The sequence below is a fragment of the Eubalaena glacialis genome, chromosome 4, assembly GCF_028564815.1.
Source record: "Eubalaena glacialis isolate mEubGla1 chromosome 4, mEubGla1.1.hap2.+ XY, whole genome shotgun sequence".
Lineage (NCBI taxonomy): Eukaryota > Metazoa > Chordata > Mammalia > Artiodactyla > Balaenidae > Eubalaena > Eubalaena glacialis.
In genome coordinates this window covers 117,898,247-117,924,286 of record NC_083719.1, presented here as the reverse complement: position 1 = coordinate 117,924,286, position 26,040 = coordinate 117,898,247, and the positions used below count along the sequence as shown (strand labels likewise).

General features: G+C 41.9%; 1 protein-coding gene, 1 non-coding gene and 1 pseudogene across 5 annotated transcripts in view; 2 read left to right on the top strand and 1 right to left on the bottom strand.

Moving 5' to 3' along the window:
* Positions 1 to 26,040, bottom strand: part of CYSTM1 (cysteine rich transmembrane module containing 1) — a 53,824-nt gene that overhangs the window by 26,713 nt on the left and 1,071 nt on the right. For 2 of the 4 annotated variants that reach the window (XM_061189678.1, XM_061189679.1), the window contains exon 2: positions 564 to 785. In XM_061189678.1, coding sequence (XP_061045661.1) covers positions 564 to 765 — 202 coding nt within the window. In that variant the 5' untranslated portion in view covers positions 766 to 785. Of the gene's footprint in view, positions 1 to 563; positions 786 to 21,391; positions 21,471 to 26,040 lie in introns of those variants that run through there. The other 2 variants (XM_061189680.1, XR_009700836.1) reach the window with 2 other exon arrangements.
* On the top strand, positions 2,756 to 2,828 carry TRNAG-CCC (transfer RNA glycine (anticodon CCC)). The gene has a single exon. It is a non-coding gene; the product is annotated as a tRNA-Gly (tRNA).
* On the top strand, positions 23,583 to 24,385 carry LOC133090969 (small ribosomal subunit protein uS3-like; annotated as a pseudogene).

Genomic DNA, 26,040 nt, shown 5'->3' with positions numbered 1-26,040 from the left:
CCTCCCAAGAAAGAAGTCCTTCTCAGGAGTTAGAAGCCACCCGAAGCAGTCACCAAGCTTTGGAAATGTCAACCATGGCAAACAAAGGCCAGAGTTTCTTCTCTGCCAAAGAAAACATGCAAACATTTCCGTTGGTGACGTTGGACTGCACACATGCACACCCACGTAATACACATACAGTCGTCCCTCGGTATCCACGGAGGATTGGTTTCAGGACCCACATGATACCAAAATCTACAGTGGCGCAAGTCCCTTATATATAAATACCTTATATGAAAGGTATTTGCATATAACCTACGCACATCCTCCTATATACTTTAAATCATTTCTAGATTATTTATAATAAAAACACAATGTAAATGTCATTTAAATAGTTGTAAATACAACATGAATGTTATGTAAGTACTTTCTGGAGCACAGTAAATTCAAGTTTTGCTTTTTAGAACTTCCTGGAATTTTTTTCCCCCAAATATTTTCAATCTGGTAGTTGGTTGAATCCGTGGGTGCAGAACCTGCAGATATGGAGGACCAACTGTATACATGCCCCATTCACATCACAGTACCTGTGGTTTTAGGAGGCTCCTGAGGTCCGCCCTGCCAGCCGTACTGTGGGTATCCTTGGTAGGGGTACCCCTGAGGAGGTGGGTAGGGTCCCCCCACAGGTCCTGGAGGGTAGACCTCAGGCCCCATCGGTTGCTGTGGATAAGGTGGGTATGGAGCCGTCGGACCGGGGCCTGGATACGGTGGAGGGTTCCCTTGGTTCATCAGGGACCTGCCGAGTACACCTAGGAGACAGACATTGAAAGTTATTTGCATTTAATCTGGGGAAATAGTTAGGATAAAAACTGTAATCATGAGATCATTTACAAATTGCCTTAAAGATATCTTAAACCTCTTGCACATCTTCAGCTCTGCCCATTTTGTTTCCTTCTCACCATCACAATTGGCAAATATCTTATGTATCTGTTTGCCTTTTGTCTGCCTCCCCCACTAGACTACAGGCTGTGACAGCAGGAATCACGTCAGTTTTGGGTCATCACCATGACCCTGGAGCTTAGCATAGTGACTGGCACAAGGCAGGCCCCTCAGTAAATGTGCTGAATGAAGAACAGATTATTATTTTGTTTTTTAATTCTCTAAAATATCCATAAATGTGATTGGATAGCTCTAAGAAGAAGGCAGAAAGTCTAACAGCATTAATTATGAATCAGATCAGCAGAGGCTGACCCGGTGACAGAAATCCTCCAACAAACAGGGCTGGGCCACAATGGGGTTTTCTAACAAGCAGCAACGCCGGCAGTGAGTGACCAGTGAGTGTAAGGGTTGCCCCCACCCTGGGCACTGGGTGATCTGGTTGCTCTCCTGAGACCCACAGCTCTGAGCAGCTGAGCAGTTTGCTCGGTTGTCACTACACAGAGGGCAGAGCTGTCCACAGAGCATGCCAAGCATCTCCTCTGACCATCCAGGCTCCCAGGACGCTGGAGCACTCCCCAGGAGCCCCCACTTTGTTTTACAGGTTCCTGTTCTGGGTGGTTTGCTTCTGTGAGGGAGGCCATTTCTTCCCAGTCCCCAAAGCCTTTTATCCATTCTCTTGATTGGGCCTGAAGTCTGGAGGGGGCCAGCATCTCCTTTCTATCATCTCTGTAGCCCCCGAAGTGCCTGACACAATGACCTCCTGATTAAAAAAGCATTACTGGGGAATGCAAAGTACATATATTCTGGATGAACATGATTGCTGTCATCTTGCTGCCTTGTACTGTCACCCCTCTCCTGTACTGATATTTAACGTTTTACCTATCTGAGTAAGTTAATAGAGGGAAGAGTCTCATACTCAAAATTTAATAATTTCACCATTAATTCTTTTTCATAATATGCAATCAATAAATTCATAAATGACTCTATAAGAAGAACAGAGTAGCCATAAAGAAAGGTTCCCTAGAAAATCTGCATTAAAATAGTGGACTTTGCTGGCTGCCCACACAACAACCACATCCCCCTTCATAATAAGTCAGATTTCCAGTTAAGTATCCATTCTTTCTTCCTGTAGTTCATGTGCTTTGGGGAAGCTCATTCCTTACCAGTTCCAGGGTGAGCCCAATCTAACCTAAGCCAATCCAGGTCACCCTTTCTTCTTTTCCATCAAGACTGATTCAAGGACTCCAGGACTAAGCCAATCACAAATGGCATCCCTTGGCCACTCAGATTAGTTCGAAAGTGGTTTGATCAGTTAAAATCTTGGGGCTTGGGCTTCCCTGGTGGCACAGTGGTTAAGAATCCGCCTGCCAATGCAGGGGACAAGGGTTCAAGCCCTGGTCCAGGAAGTTCCCACATGCCGCGGAGCAATGAAGCCCGCGAGCCACAACTACGCAAGCCCGCGTGACTAGAGCCCATGCTCTGCAACAAGAGAAGCCAACACAATGAGAAGCCCACGCACCGCAACGAAGAGTAGCCCCCGCTCGCCGCAACTAGAGAAAGCATGCACGCAGCAAGGAAGAGCCAACGCAGCCAAAAATAAATAAATAAATAAAATAAATAAATTTAACAACAACAACAACAAAAATCTTGGGGCTCTCCTAACACACTCCCAACCTTCCCTTCCCCTTAACACAGTCAAATACACGGTCTAGCAAGGACATGGCCTACAAAATTGCTGACAGCCAATCTGCAGCCGTGAGGGAGCCACCAGCCTTAAGATGAAGTAGATACTTCAGAAAAGTAGAGCAGAAAGAAGGAAAGAAATGGGATTCCAGGGACTTCCCTGGTGGTCCAGTGGTTAAGACTCTGCACTCCCAATGCAGGGGGCCTGGGTTCAATCCCTAGTCAGGGAACTACATCCCACATGCCGCAACTAAAAAAAAAAAAAAAAAAAAAAAAAAAAGATCCCGCATGCTGCAATGAAGATCCCGTGTGCAGCAACCAAGACCCAACGCAGCCACATACATACATACATAAATACATAACTAAATAATTTTTTTAAAAAAAAAGAAAGAAATGGGATTCCAAATGACTTTATAATAGCTCATAAATCAGATTAAAACCCAACTTAACCTAAGCTACCTCTGTAGAATTTCCACTACTAGGAACCAATAGTAAGGTAAGCTAATGAACCCCTCTGATTGATATTCAAGCAAGCAGACATTTATGCAGTGCTGACTGTGCCTGGCACTGTGCTAAGTAGTGGGGTACAAAAATGGATATGCTTCAAATCCTTTCCCTGGACAACAGGTTAAAAAGACAAACATAAGGATGGTGGTTTTTACAAAAAGGGGTAAACAGACTGCTGGGTAGCAGTAGGGGCTTAAACCCAGTGAGAGGAGGTGGGAGTCAGCAGAGTGTCACTTGAAGGAGGGGATAATAAACTGAAACTTTGTAAGATGAAATCGGAATGGCTGGAAGATCTCTCTTTTGACCTCATCTGCATTCTGTCTCTCATTCTTCTTTCTTCAGGGGCCTGGCAGGGATTCAGAAAAGAACTAGAGTTCTTTCCCTTCTTTGCTCTCTGGTCTATGCCAACGTGGCATCACACTCTGACCTGGAAATGGCCTTTCCCTTTACCCTAAACCAAAGGCTCACGGTGACAAACACTGCATTCATCACGTGAACCTGGGCACCTAACTGCTGACTACTTCTGCATTTCCTCTCTCCTACCTGGAAGGCTGTGGTAAACCTAGTGAGCCCTGGTTAACACAGAAATCAGTCTCATTAACCCCCCTACAGCTATTCCATTAGTTATTTTTTAAGTCACAGAAGTAGAACACAGCCATCATAACTACTCTTTCCTGAAGTTCAGTGTGTGTGTGTGTGTGTGTGTGTGTGTGTGTGTGTGTGTGTGTGTGTCCCCTCTGTACTGACCTAATTCCATCGAAACTGTAGTTTAACTTCATTAACCCAACAAGACCCTGTAATAATGATCATTCTCCCTCTAGCAAAGTCTACACCTATATGTCTCTGAAGACACTGCCCTTCTAAAAACAATGAGCAGTGAGAAGGAACAGAGAACAAAGTGTTTAGAACTATCACAACCTCACACCTCAATGTTTCATGACTTTTCTTGATCGATCTATGTGTATCTATTCCTCATTATTCCTGGGACCCTCAAAACTCTCCCAAATGTATGTGTCCTCCCCCTTCTCCCTCAATCATGTTTCCCCCTCATTTTTAGTATGTAACTTTCTCCCTCTGCCTGAGAAATTGCTTAATGTCTGGGGTCAGGGGAACCCCATGTACTACTCAGAGGCACTTATAAAGAGCATAAGCCATACAGATGCTCTACTGTCATGACCCACCCCCACCCCACACTCTGTCCTGTGTTCCCAGAACACAGTCACCTTAGAGGAATAAAATCTGGAACTATTTTCAGTTTCCTCTAAGCAGGAAAAAAATCCCAGTAAGAGAACAGCAAAAGTCATAGAAATAGCATCTGTGTCAAGATCAAAGATTCCAGAGCTGGCATCTGAAAAGCAGGAGTTCACCCAGTGGGAATCAACTGTTCCCATGCTTGTACAGAAGCAAACCCAAGTAAAGAAAGATTCCCTCACATTGACACAGTCTAGTACAAACCACTTAACATAACCAAAATATAAATGAGTTTTAAATTTAAGGTATGATACAAAACTTTAAAACATGAATGTTTTCCCTTATAAATTTGGTCAGGTGAAATGTAAGCTCTACTATAGCAGAGTGTGTTACACTGAGGATCAAATGTAAACAGTGGAAATTGTAGCATTAAAGACAAATCACAGCTCCAAAAGAGACAGCTCAAATCAAGCAGCAGCTAAGATCCATTAAAACTGCATTGAATCTGGGCTTCCCTGGTGGCGCAGTGGTTGAGAATCCACCTGCCAGTGCAGGGGACACGGGTTCGATCCCTGGTCCGGGAAGATCCTGCATGCCGTGAAGCAGCTGGGCCCGTGCACCACAACTACTGAGCCTGCGCTCTAGAGCACACGAGCCACAACTACTGAGCCCACGTGCCACAACTACTGAGGCCTGTGTGTCTGGAGTCTGTGCTCTGCAACAAGAGAAGCCACCACAATGAGAAGCACGCGAATCGCAACAAAGAGTAGCCCCCACTCGCCGCAACCAGAGAAAAGCCCGCGCGCAGTGATGACACACAGCCAGAAACAATAAATAAATAAAATAAAATAATAATAAAATAAATTTTTTTAAAAAACCACTGCATTGAATCTATTTGCAAAAGAGTTCAGAGTAATGATAGTAAAGATGATCCAAGATCTCAGGAAAAGAATGGAGGCACAGACCAAGAAGATACAAGAAATGTTTAACAAAGAGCTAGAAGATCTAAAGAACAAACAAATGGAGATGAACAATACAGTAACCGAAGTGAAAAATACACTGGAAAAAATCAATAGCAGAATAAATGAGGCAGTAGAACAGGTGAGCTGGAAGACAGAATGGTGGAAATCACTGCCATAGAACAGAATAAAGAAAAAAGTATGAAAAGAAATGAAGACAGTCTCAGAGACCTCTGGGACAACATGAAACACACTAACATTTGCATTATAGGGGTCCCACAAGGAGAAGAGAGAGAGAAAGGACTTGAGAAAATATTTGAAGAGATAATAGCTGAAAACTTCCCTAGCATGGGAAAGGAAACAGTCACCCAAGTCCAGAAAGCACAGAGATAAACCCAAGGAGGAACACGCTGAGACACATAGTCAAATTGACAAAAAATTAAAGACAAAGAGAAAATATTAAAAGCAATAAGGGAAGGGACTTCCCTGGGGGCACAGTGGTTAAGAATCTGCCTTCCAGTGCAGGGGATGTGGGTTCAATCCCTGGTCAGGGAACTAGATCCCACATGCATGCCACAACTAAGGAGCCCGCTGGCAGCAACTAAGGAGCACATAGGCTGCAACTAAAGAGCCGGTGAGCCGCAACTAAGGAGCCAGTGAGCCGCAACTAAGGAGCCCACCTGCTGCAGCTAAGACCCAGCACAACCAAAATAAATAAATAAAATAATTTTAAAAAAGAAACAAGGGAAAAGCAACAAATAACATACAAGGGGGGAGTTCCCTGGCAGTCCAGTGGTTAGGACTCGGCACTTTCACTGCTGGGTGAAAGCCCTGGGTTCAATCCCTGTTGGGAAACTAACATCCCACAAGCTGCTTGGTGGAAAAACAAAAACAAAAAAACATACATGGGAATTCCCATAAAGTTATCAGCTGATTTTTCAGCAGAAACTGCAGGCCAGAGAGGAGTGGCATGATGTGTTTAAAGTGATGAAAGGGAAGAACCTACAACCAAGAATACTCTACCCAGCAAGGCTCTCATTCAGATTTGACAGAGAAATCAAAAGCTTTACAGACAAGCAAAAGCTAAGAGAATTCAGCACCACCAGACCAGCTTTGCAACAAATGCTAAAGGAACTTCTCTACATGGAAAAGAAAAGGCCACAACTAGAAATAAGAAAATTATAAATGGAAAAGCTCACCAGTAAAGGCAAATATACAGTAAAGGTAGGAAATCATCCACACACAAATATGATATGAAAACCAGCAATCATGAGAAGAGGAGAGCACAAATGTAGGATATTAGAAATGCAATTGAAATTAAAAGACCAGCAACTTAAGACAATCATGTTTATATAGCTAGTGGGAAGCAGCCGCATAGCATAGGGAGATCAGCTCGGTGCTTTGTGACCCCTAGAGGGGTGGGATAGGGAGGGTGGGAGGAAGGGAGACACAAGAGGGAAGAGATATGGGGATATATGTATATGTATAACTGATTCACTTTGTTATAAAGCAAAAACTAACACACCATTGTAAAGCAATTATACTCCAATAAAGATGTAAAAACGGGCTTCCATGGTGGCGCAGTGGTTGAGAGTCTGCCTGCTGATGCAGGGGACACGGGTTCGAGCCCTGGTCTGGGAGGATCCCACATGCCGCGGAGCAACTGGGCCCGTGAGCCACAACTACTGAGCCTGCGTGTCTGGAGCCTGTGCTCCGCAACAAGAGAGGCCACGATAGTGAGAGGCCCGCGCACCGCGATGAAGAGTGGCCCCCGCTTGCCGCAACTAGAGAAAGCCCTCGCACAGAAACCAACACAGCCAAAAATAAATAAATAAATAAATAAATTAAAAAAAAAAAAAAAAAAAAAGATGTAAAAACATTAAAAAATAATAATAAAGTAAGATTCCACAGAGGGGGGAAAAAAAACCAAAAAAACTTCATGGGAACCGCAAACCAAAAATCTACAATAGATAAAAAACGCACAAAAAAGAAAAAGCAATCCAAACACAACACTAAAGTTAGTCATCAAATCACAAGACAAGAGAACGAAAGAGGAAGGGGAGAAAAAAGACCTACAAAAACAAATCCAAAATAATTAACAAAATGGCAATAGAAACATACATACCGATAATTACCTTAAATGTAAATGGATTAAATGCTCCAACCAAAAGATACAGAGTGGCTGAATGGATACAAAAACAAGACCTGTATATATGCTGTCTACAAGAGACCCAATTCAAATCTAGGGACACATACAGACTGAAAGTGAGGGGATGGAAAAAGGTATTCCATGCAAATGGAAATCAAAAGAAAGCTGGAGTAGCAATTGTCATTATCAGACAAAATAGACTTTAAAATAAAGACTATTACAAGAGACAAAGAAGGATACTACATAATGATCAAGGGATCAATCCAAGAAGAAGATATAACAATGTAAATATTTATGCACCCAACATAGGAGCACCTCAACACATAAGGCAAATGCAAACAGCCATGAAAGGGGAAATCAACAGTAACACAATCATAGTGAGGGACTTTAACACCCCACTTTGATCAATGGACAGATCATCCAGACAGAAAATCAATAAAGAAACACAGGCCTTAAATGACACATTAGACTACATGGACTTAATTTATATTTATAGAGCACTCCATCCAAAAACAGCAAAATACACATTCTTTTCAAGTGCACATGGAACATACTCCAGGACTGATCACACGCTGGGCCACAAAGCAAGCTTCGGTAAATTTAAGAAAACTGAAATCATGTGAAACATCTTTTCCAACCACAACACTGATATTAGAAATCAATTACCAGAAAAAAAAAAACTGTAAAAAAACACAAACATGTGGAGGCTAAACAATATATTACTAAACAACCAATGCATCACCAAAGAAATCAAAGAGGAAATCAAAAAATACCTACAGACAAATGACAATGAAAACACAATGACCCAAAACCTATGGGACACAACAAAAGCAGTTCTAAGAGGGAAGTTTATAGCAATACAATCTTACCTCAGGAAACAAGAAAAGTCTCAAACAACCTAAGCTTACACCTAAAGCAACTAGAGAAAGAACAAACAAAACCCAAAGTTAGTAGAAGGTAAGTAATAAAGATCAGAGCAGAAATAAATGAAATAGAGACAAAGAAAACAATAGAAAAGATCAATGAAACTAAAAGCTGGTTCTCCGAAAAGATAAACAAAATCAATAAATCTTTAGCCAGACTCATCAGAAAAAAAAGGGAGAAGGCTCAAATCAATAAAATTAGAAATGAAAAAGGAGATATTACAACTGACACCACAAAAATACAAAGGATCATAACAGACTACTACAAACAGCTATATGCCAAAAAAAATGGACAACCTAGAAGAAATGGACAAATTCTTAGAAAGGTACAACCTTCCAGGACTGAACCAGGAAGAAATAGAAAATATGAACAGACCAATCACAAGTACTGAAATTGAAACTGTGATTTTAAAACTCCCAACAAACAAAAGTCCAGGACCAGATGGTTTCACAGGTGAATTCTATCAAACATTTAGAGAAAAGTTTACATCTATCCTTGTGAAACTATTCCAAAAAATTGCAAAGAAAGGAACACTCCCTAACTCATTCTATGAGGCCACCATCACCCTGATACCAAAACCAGACAAAGATACCACAAAAAAAGAAAATTACAGGCCAATATCACTGATGAACATACACGCAAAAAGACTCGACAAAATACTAGCAAACCGAATCCAACAATACATTAAAAGGATCATACACCATGATCAAGTGGGATTCATCCCAGGAATGCAAGGAGTTTTCAGTATCTGCAAATCAATCAGTGTGATACACCACAATAACAAATTGAAGAATAAAAACCGTATGATCATCTCAATAGATGCATAAAAAGCTTTCGACAAAATTCAACACCCATTATGATAAAAACTCTCCAGAAAGTGGGCACAGAGGAAACATACCTCAACATAATGAAGGCCATATATGACAAACCCACAGCTAACATCATACTCAATGGTGAAAAGCTGAAAGCATTTTCTCTGAGATCAGGAACAAGACAAGGATGTCCACTCTTGCCACTTTTATTCAACATAGTTTTGGAAGTCCTAGCCATGGCAATTAGAGAAGAAAAACAAATAAAAGGAATACAAATTGGAAAAGAAAAAGTAAAGCTGTCACTGTTTGCAGATGACATGATACTATACATAGATAATCCTAAAGAGGCCACTAGAAAACTACTAGAGCTAATCAATGAACTTGGTAAAGTTGCAGGATACAAAATTAATACACAGAAATCTGTTGCATTTTTATACACTAACAACAAAAGAGAAAGAAACAATCCCATTTGCCATCACATCAAAAAGAATAAAATACCTAGGAATAAACCTACCTAGGGAGACAAAAGACCTGTACTCTGAAAACTATAAGACGCTGATGAAAGAAATTGAAGATGACACAGATGGAGAGATATACCATGTTCTTGGATTGGAAGAATCAATATTGTCAAAATGACTATACTACCCAAGGCAATCTACAGATTCAATGCAATCCCTATCAAATTACCAATGGCATTTTTCACAGAACTAGAACAAAAAAAAAATTTTTTTTTCTCATGAACCATGTGCATGGCTAAAATTTTTTAAAATTTGTATGGAGACACGAAAGACCCTGAACAGCCAAAGCAATCTTGAGAAAGAAAAATGGAACTGGAAGAATCAGGCTCCCTGACTTCAGGCTATACCACAAAGCTACAGTCATCAAAACAGTATGGTACTGGCACAAAAACAGACACATAGATCAATGGAACAGGATAGAAAGCCCAGAAATAAATCCAAGTACCTATGGTCAATTAATCTACGAGAAAGGAGGCAAGACTATACAGAAAAGACAGTCTCTTCAAAACTGGTGCTGGGAAGACTGGACAGCTAACATGTAAAAGAATGAAATAGAATATTTTTTAACACCATGCACAAAAATAAACTCAAAATGGATTAAAGACCTATATGTAAGACCAGATACTGTAAAACTCTTAGAGGAAAACAGGCAGAATGCTCTGTGACATAAAACACAGCAATATCTTTTTCGATCTGTCTCCTAGAGTAATGGAAATAAAAACAAAAATAAACAAATGGGACCTAACTAAACTCAAAAGCTTTTGCACAGCAAAGGAAACCATAAACAAAGTGAAAAGACAACCCACAGAATGGAAGAAAATATTTGCAAACGATGCGACCAACAAGGGATTAATCTCCAAAATATACAAACAGCTCATGCAGCTCAATATAAAAAAACAAAACAAAACAAAACAAAAAAACAAAAAAAACCAACCCAATCAAAAAATGGGCAGAAGACCTAAACAGACTTTTCTCCAAAGAAGACATACAGATGGCCAACAGGCACATGAAAAGATGCTCAACATTGCTAATTGTTAGAGAAATGCAAATCAAAGCTATAATGAGATATCACCTCACCCCACTCAGAATGGCCATCATCAAAAAGTCTATGAACAACAGATGCTGGAGAGGGTATGGAGAAAAACGGGAACCCTCCTACACTGTTGGTGGGAATCTAAATTGGTACAGCCACTATGGAGAACAGTATGGAGGTTCCTTAAAAAACTAAAAATAGAGCTACAGTATGATCCAGCAATCCCACTCCTGGGCATATATCCAGAGAAAACCATGGTTTGAAAGGATACATGCACCCCAGTGTTCACTGCAGCACTGTTTACAATAGCCAAGACATGGAAGCAACCTAAATGTCCAACAACAGATGAATGGATAAAGAAGATGTGGTACATATATACAATGGCATATTACTCAGCCATAAAAAAGAATGAAATAATGCCATTTGCAGCAACATGAACGTGGAGACTATCATACTAAGTGAAGTAAGTCAGACAGAGAAAGACAAATATCATATGATACTGCTTATACGTGGAATCTAAAAAAAATGATACAAATGAATTTATTTACAAAACAGAAACAGACTTACAGACTTAGAGAACTTATGGTTACCAAACGGGAAACGTGGGGGCGGGGAGATAAGTTGGGAGTTTGGGATTGACGTGTACACACTCTATATTTAAAACAGATAACCAGCAAGGGCCTACTGTACAGCACAGGGAACTCTACTCAATATTCTGTAATAACCTAAATGGGAAAAGAATCTGAAAAAAAATAGATACATGTATATGTACAACTGAATCACTTTGCTGTACACCTGAAACTAACACAACATTGTAAATCAACTATACTCCAATATAAAACAAAAATTAAAAAAAAAAAAGGCTGCACTGAACACTCTTATCTGAGGATCCCACTCAAGACATGCTCAGAGTCATAGGATTTTCAGTCATTCAGCCATACAATGAGAAGAGCAGAAACTATTCTTTCGGAAAGTGGCCCATGGAGGTAAGATCACAATAAAAGACCTCATCAAAGTAGAGATGAAGGAAAGAATAATAGTTTTCAAAGTTATTTTTTAAATGACAAGACAACTGGTAGCGTGGCACTGACCCTGCAGGCAGTAGGGTGGAGAATGTTCCTCTGGAAAAACTGAGCAGCCCTAAGGGGAAAAAATTATTGATAATAATACTCGAGGAGACTTCAGTGACTCACCCAGTCACTCCACAGAAAAGCCCATGCACGCAGAACTTCTAATCAGCTTTTTATTGCCTCATAAATAAATGAATGAACAAGGATTATCAAGACATTTGAGGAAAGCCTGCAACATAAAAGAACAAAACAAAACAGAAAAAAGAAAAAACAACCCAAACGTCCAAAAAAAAAGAATAAATTATGGTACATCTATATAATAGTTCCTTTGCAATTATTCTTAATTTGAAGCATGATATAATAGTAAGTGTAGAAAAATGTAAAAGCATGATCCCATTTTCTTTAAAATAAATATTAATAAATGGATCAGTGTTACAGAATGAAGAATTCTACAAGAGACCCACACAGTAGTCACCTAATTTAATAGAAAGGCACCACTGCAACTCAGAAAGTAAAAATTAATCTTTCCAATAAATAGTGCTGGCTATTCTAATGGGAGAAAATAAAAAAATGAACCTTGATCTCCATCCTTATAAACCAAGAATAATTCACACTATACCCTGGACACAATCACACTTTTAGAACAAAGTTTATAATATATTCATGACTTTGGAAATATTTATCTTACGACCCAGCAACTCTACTCTTAGATATATACTGAAGTAAAATGAGTGCGTAAGTCCACCAAAGACATATGTAAGAATAGTCAGTGACTTCCCTGGTGGTCCAGCGGTTAAGACTCCGTGCTTCCAGTGCAGAGGGCGCGGGTTCGATATCTGGTCAGGGAACTAAGATCCCACATTCCCACATGCAGCGCGGTATGGCCAAAAAAAAAAAAAAGGAATGGTCAAAGCAGCTTGATTTATTATAGCCCCAAACCGGAAACTATCCAAATGTTCATCAACAGCAGAACAGAAAGATTACGGTATAGTTATACAATAGACACTGCCCAGCAGTAAGGAAAGAACAATTGCTACATGCAGCAACGTGGATGAGTCCCAAAGACAATGATGAACAAAAGAAGCCAGACTCAACAGACTTCACACTGTAAGATTCCATTTATATGAGGTTCAAGAACAGCCAAAATGAATCTATGGATATTGACTGGAAGAGGCACAAGAGGAGACTTCTGGGATGATGGAGATGTTCCACATCTTCAGCTGAGTCATGATTACATGGAACAGTTTTGGAGTTGTACATTAAGATTTCCATGCTTTGGCAGACAAGCCTGGGAAGGGCTGAGGGGACAGTCCTGAGGAGCCTTGATTAAAATGGGAAAAAAAGAAAAAAAAAAAAAAGATTTTCATGCTTTAAGTGTACAGTAACAGTAGACAGACAAAATTTGGCTAGAAGGAAAAAACATTTATAGTGGTTTTCCCTGGGTGCTGGAATTATTGGCAATTGTTATTTATTCTGTATGTTTGAAAATTTCAATAAGGAACCTATATAGTCAGAAAAAAATTAAGTTTTCTTAGTGCTTTTTGGTATTTTCATGTTACCCACCTCTTTTTTTTTTTTTAATGGCTAGAATGCCTCTGTAGACCTCCTGTCCCCTTCTAGTGCCCCAATTTCCCTTCCTATTATTAATTTTCCCTTGTGGATAAACTATTTTATATATGCTCTTCACTGCTTTTTACAGTGATTTTTGTAATTGTGATTCTTTTTTTCGGGGGGGGGCACGCCATGCGGCATGTGGGATCTTAGTTCCCCGACCAGGGATCGAACCCGTGCCCCCTGCAGTGGACGTGCAGAGTCTTAACCACTGGACTGCCAGGGAAGTCCCATGATTCTTTTTTTCACAAGACACTTCAGCTTCTTAAGTTCTTTAAATGTTTTTTCTCTGCTTCAAACTGAGAAGTCACTTGGCTAAGTACCAAACATGGGGTTTAAAAAAAAATTCTCTTGGTTACATGCAGACTTCCCTACCTTGGAACTATTCTTATCTTCAAAGTCAGAAGTCATGCTTATCCCTCCATCTTTACATATCCTTCTTGGGAATTTATAAAATTGTAAAGTTTTAAAAGAAAAGGGCTGATTTTACTCTAAAGACCTCCTCTGTGTCTTTTCTGAACTCCCTAATTAGCTGGCCTTTTAATAGGATCTTCGTAAATAGATTATTTTATATTCTAGGTCCCTCAGTTTTTCTTGATTCTCATACCCATAATTTTGGTTATGGTTTGTTGGGCTAAAAAAAGCTTTAGAATTACTGGTTTTGTGCTGCTCTATCATCTCAGGTTTACAGTTTTTGTTAAATTTTGGCACTGATGTGTTTGTTTATTCCATTCACACAGTCATTTGTTCCTTCTATAAAAAGTAGAGACAGTAGGTCAGGGAAGTCAGAGAAGGCTTCTAACGGGAAGCAATGATCACACTGAGAGTTAGGCAGAAAGGGAAATGCGGATTACTCAACCTTCACACTCCGGTCAGAGATAACGCTCACAAACAGCCTTGCTAAGAGCAGACTTTCAGGATCACTGCAGCTTCTTTTTCTATAGTTATCCTTTATCTCTTTTTTAATAGGAGTCATGTAATTTTATTCGTTTGCTTGTCAGATACTATTGGCAGACCTAATCATTTGTTTATTCAACATTATTAAGTACTTACTACATGACAAGCCCAGTACTGAGGATATGAGAGTAAGAACTCTAGCTGCCTTCCTCTTCCCCTTCAGTATCACTGATAATAAAAATAAAATTATTGGGACTTCCCTGGTGGCACAGTGGATAAGAATCCACCTGCCAATGCAGGAGACACAGGTTCGATCCTTGGTCTGGGAAGATCCCACATGCCATGGAGCAACTAAGCCCATGCGCCACAACTACTGAGCCTGTGCTCTAGAGTCTGCAAGCCACAACTACTGAAGCCCACACGCCTAGAGCCCGTGCTCCGTGACAAGAGAAGCCACCGCAATGAGAGGCCTGCCCACCGCAACAAAGAGTAGCCCTTACTCGCCACAACTAGAGAAAGCCTGCACGCTGCAAGGAAGACCCAACACAGCCATAAATAAATAAATTTATTTTAAAAAGTAATTAGAAAAAAGGTTGTAGCTTCCACATCAACTATTGGAATCCTTTAAAATAAATTAATAAAATTAAAATTAAAATTAAATTATCTTTTCCATTTGTCTGTTATTGCATCAGATGGAAAATGCTGGAAGTTCTCCAAATTTCAAGGGTATGGTGAGGGGGGTTTGGCTATACAGACTAGACACTTTGGCTGGTTCAGAGGGCGGTCACCTCAAAGAGTCATGCAAGTTTAATAAAACTCAGGTACAAGTAGAGCCCGAGTGACCCCACCAACAGGGGAAGTGGGTCCACACATAGTGTGAGCCTGTGGTGAGCCGAGAAAAGAAGCAACGGCATCAAATCTGAACCCCAAAGCCAAAGCCACAAGAACAGGCATTCCACAACTGCAGGCTTTCACCTAGGAAGAACCTACTCCTGACATGTACAGCTCTACAGTGGGGCCCTGGGGAATAGTAACAGTAGGGATTCACTTCTACTGATTTTTTTTTGGCCGCACGGCATGCAGGATCTTAGTTCCCCGACCAGGGATTGAACCTGCACCCTCCACAGTGAAAGCATGGAGTCTTAACAACTGGACGGCCAGGGAAGTCCTGGGATTCACTTCTAAAAGGTGGTAGTGATGTTCCCAATAACAGAGCAATACCAGGAGAACTCTGATAGTTGACAGTTATCCTAACATGGACAAGATCTTTGTTTTAATGACTTGCTCACTATTTCTAACACATTTGGCTGTGTTACCATTTCCTAAGTTGCTTTTCTTTGGGGGACAGGCTGGAAGGAGACAGCCTGCTGTTTTACTTCATCATTGTCTAAATACTGATACTGGTGTCAACCTCCCAAATATTATTAGCCATCCCCTACCTCATCCATGATCTTTTGTTTGCCAGAGAGTTAACCAGGCCCAGAGCTGTCCTCATATAATCAGCGAATGAATAAACCAGAGCAGGTCTTCTGTATCAGCATTTTGGCTTGTGGCTTTAGAATAGCCTCTCAGTGGAATGCACATTGACACAGAGCTCAGAAATGGGACCCTTCACTGAACAAGGGCATCAAAATGCACATACGAGGCAAAAAATAATAGTGGATCATCCACCTCTGGAGGCCCTGTCCTAGAGTAATGAGGAGGTTCACTGTCTTATTTTCCTTTCTCACAAAGGCTATAAAAACTACATATTGCTTGTATAACTGAGTTACACACAAAACTAAAAAAATCTACAAACTATTTGGTTTGCTAAAGCCATTCAGGTAATTGCTTTAAGCCACTGTCCCCAACATTAAGCTAACACAAAAATGTAAGTATTCTCCATTTGTCCTGATATATTAGATGAATAGTAAAGACTGAAAAGTCATACCCACACTAATAATCCACAGTAGTTCAACATTATTTGAAAATATGGCTATAGCCAATCTCATCTCCCTTCAACAATAAACTTGGTATGTACATTTTAGTATGTTCCAGCCTTGGAGAGTTTGAGGGAATCCAGAGAAGTTCCCCTCGACAGAGGAAAACACATCATCTGCTAAAATTCTGTTGCATAAAGCTTTCTGTACAGAACCTCTGGCTGGATCCTGGATCCTGGCCTATTGCTCTCTAGGGGATAAGATCTATAACATTTACTAAACAGCCCTTTAAAAAAAAAATCGCTACCTGACTTACTCAACCATCAAAAAGAATGAAATAATTCCATTTGTAGCAACATGGATGGACCTAGAGATTATCATCCCAAGCGAAGTAAATAAGAAAGGGAAAGACAAATACCATACGATATCACTTATATGTGGAATCTAAAATACAACACAAATCAACATATCTATGAAACATAGACTCACAGAAATAGAAAACAGACTTGTGGTTGCCGAGGGGGAGTGGGGGAGGGAAGGATTGGGAGTTTGGGATTAGCAGAGGCAAACTTTTATGTATGCCATGGATGAACAACAAGGTCCTATTGTATAGCACAGGGAACTATATTCAATATCCTACAACAAACCATAATGGAAAAGAATATGAAATAGAATATATATGTATGACTGAGTCACTTTGCTATACAGCAGAAATTAACACAACATTGTAAATCAACTATACTTCAATAAAATTTTTAAAAAAGAGAGAGAAATGCAAATACAAAACAACAACAAAAATCGCTATCTGAAAATATCTACCAACAACTAAGATAGCCTATCCTGAGCCGCCCAGGTATCATCGGTATCCTATTCCTCCCTAATGTTTGGAGGAAACACCCTTTCTGTTTTACAGTGGGTCCATTCTATTTTCTTATAAATTCTTCAATAAAGACTCATTTTTAAGTGAAACCTCAAATAATAAAAAACACCTTATTCCTTGAACCAGTAATTCCACCTTTAGGAATTTATCCTACAGGTATATACTAGTGCCAGTACACCAAAAAACCAATTATATACACAATCTTATACCACAAACACAAATATTTATTATAACATTTGCTTATAATAACTATATAACATATATTATATATAAAATACATACACATACATATATGATATGTAACATCCCAAAGGTCCATCAATATGGGGATGATTAAATAAACCATGGAATTTCCAAACCATGGAACTGCTATTTGACCCTTAAGAAGAATGAGGTAGAATTACATGTGCTGATAATGGAAAAGTGCCAACATAGTGAAAAAAGCAAATTATAACACAGAGCATTCTACTATCCAATTTGGGCTTAAAAATAAAGTTCTATTTCTAGACCTGAATAGATTACAGTTGTATTAATGAATATAATTATTCATTAAACTGTACTTTTTTGTTATACACACTTTTCTACACAGTTGGCCCTCTGTATCTGCGGGTTCCACAACCTTGGATTCAACCAACAGCAAATCGAAAATATTTGGAAAAAAAATTCCAGAGAGTTCCAAAAAGCAAAGCTTGAATGGCAACCATTTACACAGCATTTACAATGTGTTAGGTTTTATAAGTAATCTACATGTGCCACAACTACTGAGCCTGTGCTCTAGAGCTCGTGAGCCACAACTACTGAGCCCGTGTGCCACAACTACTGAAGCCCACGCACCTAGAGCCCATGCTCCGCAACAAGAGAAGCTACAGCAATGAGAAGCCCATGCACCACAACGAAGAGTAGCCCCCGCTCTCCACAACTAGAGAAAGCCCGCACGAAGCAATGAAGACCCAACACAGCCAAAAATAAATAAAATAAATAAATTTATAAAAAATAATAATAAGTAATCTAGAGATGATTTAAAGTATTCAGAGGATGTGCGTAGGTTATATGCAAATACTATGCCATTTTATCTAAGGGACTTGAGCATCCTCATTATTTTGGTACGAGGGGGTCCTGGAACTACTGAGAGATGACTACACACTGTAAAAAATGAAAGTTATCTTTGGGTAATGTCTGCCCCATGGCTTTTAGGAGAAAATAACCTATTTCTTAACTCGTTCAGCAGGAAAGCCACACTTCTAGATGCTTCCAACAACCATCCAGCTACCACTGAGAACATGTTTTGTTCCAGCTCCAGGGCAGGATCCACAGCTGTGAATAGTCCCATGGGTTCCAGGCCAACCTCACCAAGGGCCCCTTCTCCAGCCTTTATTAGTCATGGATGATCCTCTGCAGAAGCCAGAGGACTACCTGAATGTAGGACAGCCTTCTGCCTTCAGCTTCTGGAAGGACTCCCCAAAGGTGGACCTCACTCAGCCCCTTGTCTGACAGCTCCCATAATGCCAGCAAGCCCACCCCCCCCACTGCCCACTCCCCCCTTGGGAACTCCAACCACCAGCTGCATCCCACCCCTCAGCTCGGGAACTCCAGTCAGCACCCCACTGATGCTGCTATCTTAAAGCCATGGGGAAGTGAAGGCTGGCTCCTGCTCAGAAAAAAAGGCTGGGGACCTCTGAATTACATCTAGTCATGGGATGTACAGGAGAGCATTGTAACTCTGGAACTTCAAACAGCCAGCCCTCAAAGTGACAATGGAGGGAAAATGAGCCCAGCAAGAGGGAGGGTAGGAAGCAAAAGCAGCAGTGAACAGAAGGGAAAGAAAAAGGGAAGAAAGCTGTTAACAGAGAAAGTGAGTTGAGGAGATTAAAGAATAGGTTAGAGCAGGGAGAGAGAGAAAAGGGAGGAACTCTGCCCCCTGCCAACTTGACAGGACACACTAGAAAGGGACAGTCTATCCCTCCCAACAAGCCTGACAAGGCCACTTCCCAGGCCAGGTCCCTCACCAGCACAGCCCCTGAAAGACAGGCTCTGCCTGCCCCCTCCCAGAGCATTAGACTAGGCTTTGTGGGAAAATTGAAATCTTGACGGCTTAGAAAAAGGCCCCTACAGCTTCATGTGCTGGCAATTTAACTAAGCACCCCTGGTTCCTGCCGGCTACCAGACCAGCCCTGGCTTTGCTCCACCATTAAAGTGCGCTCTCCTGACCCTGCGCGGGAGCGGCAGCTCAGTCAGTGCCGCAGGGCGGCTTTAAAGGACAAGAGTGAATTTCACTGAACACCAGCAAGTACCAGTCACACCTGCCATGTGAGCACCCTAAGGACCAGACATCCCAGGGCAGCTCACTGCCCCCCCTTTCATTTTCATAGAATTTTTTAAAGGAATAGGCATTATGGACAAAAAGGTTAGAAAAAAACATGCTAGATGATAACTTCAGAGTTCTGTCATTAGTAACATCCACCAAAGGCAACTGTATATATGGAAGACAAGGGGCCCAAAGTAGTATGGAGTATTGATGAATTAAAAACAAAAACAAGAAAACAAACTGCATCCACCCTGAACAAAAACCTGAGTTTTCCAAGAGCACACCTGCACAGAAAGAACAACAGAACACAGCATCAATAAAGTCACATCCCTGGTGGAGGGCCTAGAATTTAATGTAGTATACAGGCTCACCACCATTTGGGCCTCCTTTTGGCAAACCTCATATCAAAACACCAGTGGTTTCAACTGACTGCATGTATTTCTTTTTAGTTCCTAGATTTTTCACTCTGCTGTCTTCCTGGTGTCATATAGCCATGCAGAGTTTCAGGAGATGGGATTCAAGGAGTCCTCTCTGAAGGCCTGCCTACCCCCAAACCATTCCTACCACCTGTTTACTGCCACCTGAAAAAATTAACAGAGTGAGTCATATCTTTGGATGAAGGCAGTATTTTTCCAACTGGAGTATGTGGAACAATTTGGGGAATGTGGACAGACAACTTAATTTTAATAGTTATGCTTTTTAATATTTGCTTTCTATTTGTGGCAGGTGATAGTGGTTTCCAATTTAAGCCAATCATAGTTTCCCTTTCAAATAACTTTTAGAGTTTTTTTAAAATGGCATAATTTAAAGAAAAATGTTAAATAATAGTACTGATGGCAAAGAGATAAGACAAAAATCATGCAGGTGGAACACAAATTAAGTGTGAGAAACAGATAAAGTATCCACCTCCAAGCCCTTAGAATGCAACTACCCCTCGCTGGAGTTCTGCCACCATCACACACCGAATATTACCAAGATTTAGTTCAGCAAAGTTAGCAGAACCAGAGGACGCAGAAATTGGATCAGAGATTGACGAATCACACCAGCCTTTTGAGAGGGTGTTGCCGAAGAAAGGCTGGGGGTGGGGGAAGGGGGGACACAGGGTCTGGGGTCTCTGGGAAGCTAGCGGGCAGCAGGAAAGCAGTAAGTATAGGCTTAAAGACAAGGATTCATGAGATAGGCACGTTCCTACAGAAGTCCCCCTCTTCACACATACTGTCCCCAAACGATCCTGCCCAAGGTCCCAATACTGAAAGCTGACCAGTGAAGTACTGAGAGCAGAAGTCTAGCACCACTTCCCAGGTCATCCTCTTCCCAAATACCTTTGCAATTCAATTGTTCCCCACCCCTACCTTTCTTTGAACACTGGCCACGAGGCCAGATAGATTTCAGTCGTGATTTATTTTCTGGGCCAATTCTCTTGAGACTAACTAATGACTCTTTAACACAAATCAGAGAACTGATGAAAGGCATCTGTGAATAAGGCATTACTCTCCAGTGAGTAAATTCAGGTAGATCAAACCCTCCTCTTGGGGCTTCCCTGGTGGCGCAGTGGTTAAGAATCCGCCTGCCAATGCAGGGGACATGGGTTCGAGCCCTGGTCCAGGAAGCCTGTGTGCCACAACTACTGAGCCTGCACTCTAGAGCCCGCAAGCCACAACTACTGAGCCTGCGTGCTGCAACTACTGAAGCCCGCACGCCTAAAGCCCGTGCTCCGCAACAAGAGAAAGCCACCACAGCGAGAAGCCCACGCACCGCAACGAGGAGTAGCCCCCACTCACCGCAACTAGAGAAAGCCCACGCACAGCAACGAAGACCCAACGCATCCAAAAAAAAAAAAAAAAAACCCTCCTCTCACCATGATTACCAAGACTCCCTTAAATCATTCACACGCATCACCACAATAAACTGAATATCACGATAAAGAGAGTCACACAAATTTTTTGGTTTCTCAGTGCAGATGAAAGTTATGTTTTCACTATACCGTAGTCTATTGTCTAAAAAAATAATGTACACACCGTAATTTTAAAATACTTCACCGCTGTGGGACTTCCCTGGTGGTCCAGTGGTTAAGACTCCATGCTCCCAACGCAGGGGGCGCAGGTTGGATCCCTGGTCAGGGAACTAGATCCCACATGCATGCTGTAGCTAAGAACTGGTGCAGCCAAATAAATAAATAAAATAAATATTAAAAAAAATACTTTATCACTGAAAAATGCTAACAAACTTCTGAGCCTTCAGCGAGTTGTAATCTTTTTTGCTGGTGGAGGTTTGAAGTATTGCAAGAATTACCAAAATGTGACACAGAGAAACAAAGTGAACAAATGCTGTTGGAAAAATGACGCCGATAGACACAAGGTTGCCACAAACCTTCTATCTGTAAAAATCGCAGTATCTGCAAGGCCCAATAGATCAAAGTACAATAAAATGAGGTATGCCTTTAATCAAAAGGTTCAGAAAAATATAAACCATCCTTTGTTTTTGGCAAAGCCTGAAAGCAGACTTGCTACCCACAGACACTGGATTCAAACCATTTATCTCCCTTGCTTTTTTTTTTTTTTTTTTTTTGGCTGCGTTGGGTCTTCATTGCTGCGTGCAGGCTTTCTCTAGTTACAGCGACTGGGGGTCTTCTCTTCATTGTGGTGTGCAGACCTCTCATTGTGGTGGCTTCTCTTGTTGCAGAGCACAGGACTAGGCGCGCGGGCTCAGTAGTTGTGGTGCATGGGCTTAGTTGTTCCGCAGCATGTGGGATCTTCCCGGCCCAGGGATCGAACCCATGTCCCCTGCATCGGCAGGCAGATTCTTAACCACTGCGCCACCAGGGAACTCCCTCCCTTGCTTTAGAAGTGAGGGCCCATCCAGTTTCCTAGCTCTGGTTTTGAGGCCTAAATCAGTACTAATATTCCACATATGTCTCCTAAAAACTACAAAAGAAGTCATTCTAAGCTCACTGCCTTTTGAAGAGTCCTTTGTATATAGTGCCCCAAATGGTGTGAACCTTTTTGGCCAGAGCCTGGAGGGTCAACTCATGCCCAATCCCCTTGCTTCTAAACTGCTGTGTTTTAATTGCTGACTCCCATTTTACAGCCAAGCCAATTAGTAGGGCTGGTCAAGCATGAGGAGCTTGGAGGCCTAGAACACAGCACTCAATTCAGCCTGAGAAAAACAGGAAGCCTCTCCTGTCAGAACTTCCCTGTGAGAACTATGCCTAGACAACAAATGTCACAAGTCCGAGAGTGGATGTTGTAGTTCTGTAGTTCCCTGGGCACGTCAGCAAGCACTTGAATCTCTATCTGATGGAGGACTGGCAGAGTGACTCAGGAGAATGGAATTTTAAAAGATGACTATTTCACTCATTCAATTTAGTGAGCATTATTGCCCACTTCAGTCTCTGAAGTGCTTAGTAAATAACTCCTTTAGGGTTGAAAGCATGTTGGGTTGAAAGGATGTTGGGTCCAAAGCCCAAGAAGCTGCAAGGTTTACTCCAGGCACTCTAAACCAGCTGGATAAAGTGTGAAACAGTCTGAACTTATTTACATATGAAATGCAAACATGCACTTACCCTCAGGCCTCCAGATCTGATTATTGGCTTATTGGTAACCAAGCCCAAATACACCCGGAAACTAAAACAAAAAAGCCTTAGGGTGCTGAATGAGGCTTTTACAAAAAAAATTTAGAATGTCCACCTCTTTTTTTATTTCACTGCATCTCAAAGAAATACCAATCATCCAAAAATTAAAATATTCTGCTTTGGAAGAGCTCAAATTTCATAAAAGCCTCCCATTAATATTCCTTCAGAACCTCTGTGAAGGACTTGCCTGGTGGTGCAGTGGTTAAGAATCTGCCTGCCAATGTAGGGGACACGGGTTCGAGCCCTGGGCCGGGAAAATCCCACATGCCGCGGAGCAACTAAGCCCACGCGCCACAACTACTGAGCCTGTGCTCTAGAGCCCGCAAGCCACAACTACTGAAGCCCACGCGCCTAAAGCCCATGCTCCGCAACAAGACAAGCCACTACAGTGAGAAGCCCGCACACCACAACTAAGAGTAACCCCCCCACCCCGCCCCGCTCTCCACAACTAGAGGAAGCCCACGCGCAGCAATGAAGACCCAACAGAGCCAAAAATAAATAAATAAATAAATTTATGAATAAACAAAACAAAAAAAACCTTGGTGAAGCCTTTCCTTTCGGCGGGGCGCGGCGGCAAGATGGCCGTGCAGATTTCCAAGAGGAAGTTTGTCACTGACGGCACATTCAAAGCTGAACTGAACGAGTTTCTCACTCGGGAGCTGGCTGAAGATGGGTACTCTGGAGTTGAGGTCCGAGTTACACCAACCAGGACAGAAATCATTATCTTGGCCACCAGGACACAGAATGTTCTTGGTGAGGAAGGGCCGACGGATCCAGGAATTGACTGCTGTGCTTCAGAAGAGATTTGGCTTCCCTGAGGGCAGTGTAGAGCTTTATGCTGAAAAGTTGGCCATAAGCAGTCTGTGCGCCATTGCCCAGGCAGAGTCTCTGCATTACAAACCCCTAGGAGGCCTTGCTGTGCAGAGGACCTGCTATGGTGTGCTGCGGTTTATCATGGAGAGTGGGGCCGAAGGCTGCGAGGTCATGGTGCCTGGGAAACTCCGAGGACAGAGGGCTAAATCCATGAAGTTTGTGGATGGCCTAATGATCCACAGTGGGGACCTTGTTAACTACTATGTTGATACCACCATGCGCCACATGCTGCTCAGACAGGGTGTATTGGGCATCAAGGTAAAGATCATGCTGCCTTGGGACCCACCTGGTAAGACCGGCCCTAAGAAGCCCCTGCCTGATCACGTGAGCATTGTGGAACCCAAAGATGAAATTCTGCCCACCACCCCCATCTCCGAGCAGAAGGGTGGGAAGCCAGAGCCACCTGCCGTGCCCCAGCCGGTACCCACAGCATAATAGGGTCTCCTTGGCCGCTGGATCTGGAGTCTGGATGTTGCTCTACAAAGACCTTTAATAAAATCTTTTTAAAAGAAAAGAAAAAAAAAAAGAACCTCTGTGAAGGGGGCACTGCCCATTACCCCATTTCAAGGTTGAGGACTGTTTCCAGCCAAGAAAGGAGGGCCTGCCCTTGGGTAACAAAGGTGCAGGCCTAGAACGCTCCGTGAGGGTCTCTGGCTCATACCCTAACCCTGCCTCTCACCTGGGCCCAGTTCCCCTTAAGGAAGGGTATTTCTGTTCTTCAACAGAACAGCCAGGTCTGGTGTTTATCATCGCTTGTGTTGAGGGAAACACTATCTTTTTTTCCTAACATTGAAGTCTTAAATTCTCTACCAATGGCAACATTTGTGGGGGCGGCCGGGGTGAATGAAAGCAGAAAATTTCCCAAAACTCTCGGCCTACTTAACTGCCCTGACAGCACATAGTTACAGTGTCTGGGGGAGGGGGAGCGGACTGTTTCCAAAGGAAGCATGATTAGTTGGCTGTTCCAAATAATTCCAAAGACCATTTAGAAAATGGTTAACAGTTTTTTAAAAATGTGGCCCAGAAATCTAATTTCCAGCGATTCTTAATATTATGGGGCTCCTGGAGAGCCCCGTAAAAAACTCTATCATAACAAGCCCAGCCAATGAATAGGTACACGGAAGGAAAAACTCTTTGGGTAAGTAGAAATATGTGGTAAACACACTTGCTCAATGCTCAAATGACCTGTCTTAAGACATCTTTTACAGACAATGATGTTGCTGATCTGACTGGGAAGCTCGCTCTCCCCAGCTGCCAGCACTCTGGATTTGTCCTCCCTTGAGTGCTGTACTGGTTTCTCCGTTTAATGCACAAACCAGCTGCAGCCACCTCGCCAAGTTCTCAGCAATTCCCTCAACTGCCTTTTACTGTACAGGATTCCTGGAGTCCAATTCTGTTTTCTGGAGTCAAACAAATACAAAACAAATTGGTGAGAAGTTTCAGCTATTTCACTTCCTCCCAGAAAACAGAAGTTTGTGAAAGGTTCAATCTAAAAAGGACAACTGTGCTTTTTTTGGTCACAGGATCAGTAAATTTCAGAGCTGGAAAAAAACCCATATATCACCAAATCATTCCTCTTCAAAAATCAAAATATCTTCTTCCTATTTCTCAAGAATTTAAGACAAAATGGCCAATTAACACTTAAGCAGCCTTACCTAAGAAGCCCACAAACTGAGGGTAGCAGGTAGGAAAGGGGAACTCTGTTCTACAATTAACGAAGAGCAGGGGGGTCCTCTCAGCTTCCCCAATGCCCCCATTCATGTTTGGGGCACTGATTACCCTTCAATAACTTCCCTGCCATTAAATCTCCTACCACTCGCTCAGGGTTGGGTTTCACCCTGGGGATAAGAGGTGTTTGTAGAACACTCTGAAATTTCTAAAGGGTAAGTGCTGTATACAATACAACCTCAGTGCATATCAAGGGAAGCAAAGCCCTCAGAGAGTCATTAACTCACCCAGCCAAATGAGAAGAGAAAATGAGCCGCAGCTGCGTGCTTCCTTTCCCGCAAGAGAAGGAATTTTTTTTAAATCTGCTAACAATGGCCGGGGTAATTGGCACCTGGCTGCCTGCTCCCCACATCCTTGTCTGCTACAAAAATTTCAGAAGCAGGGTTCACAGAATCCCAACGGACCAGAGTTCCAGGCGTTGTCACCTCTTTTCCA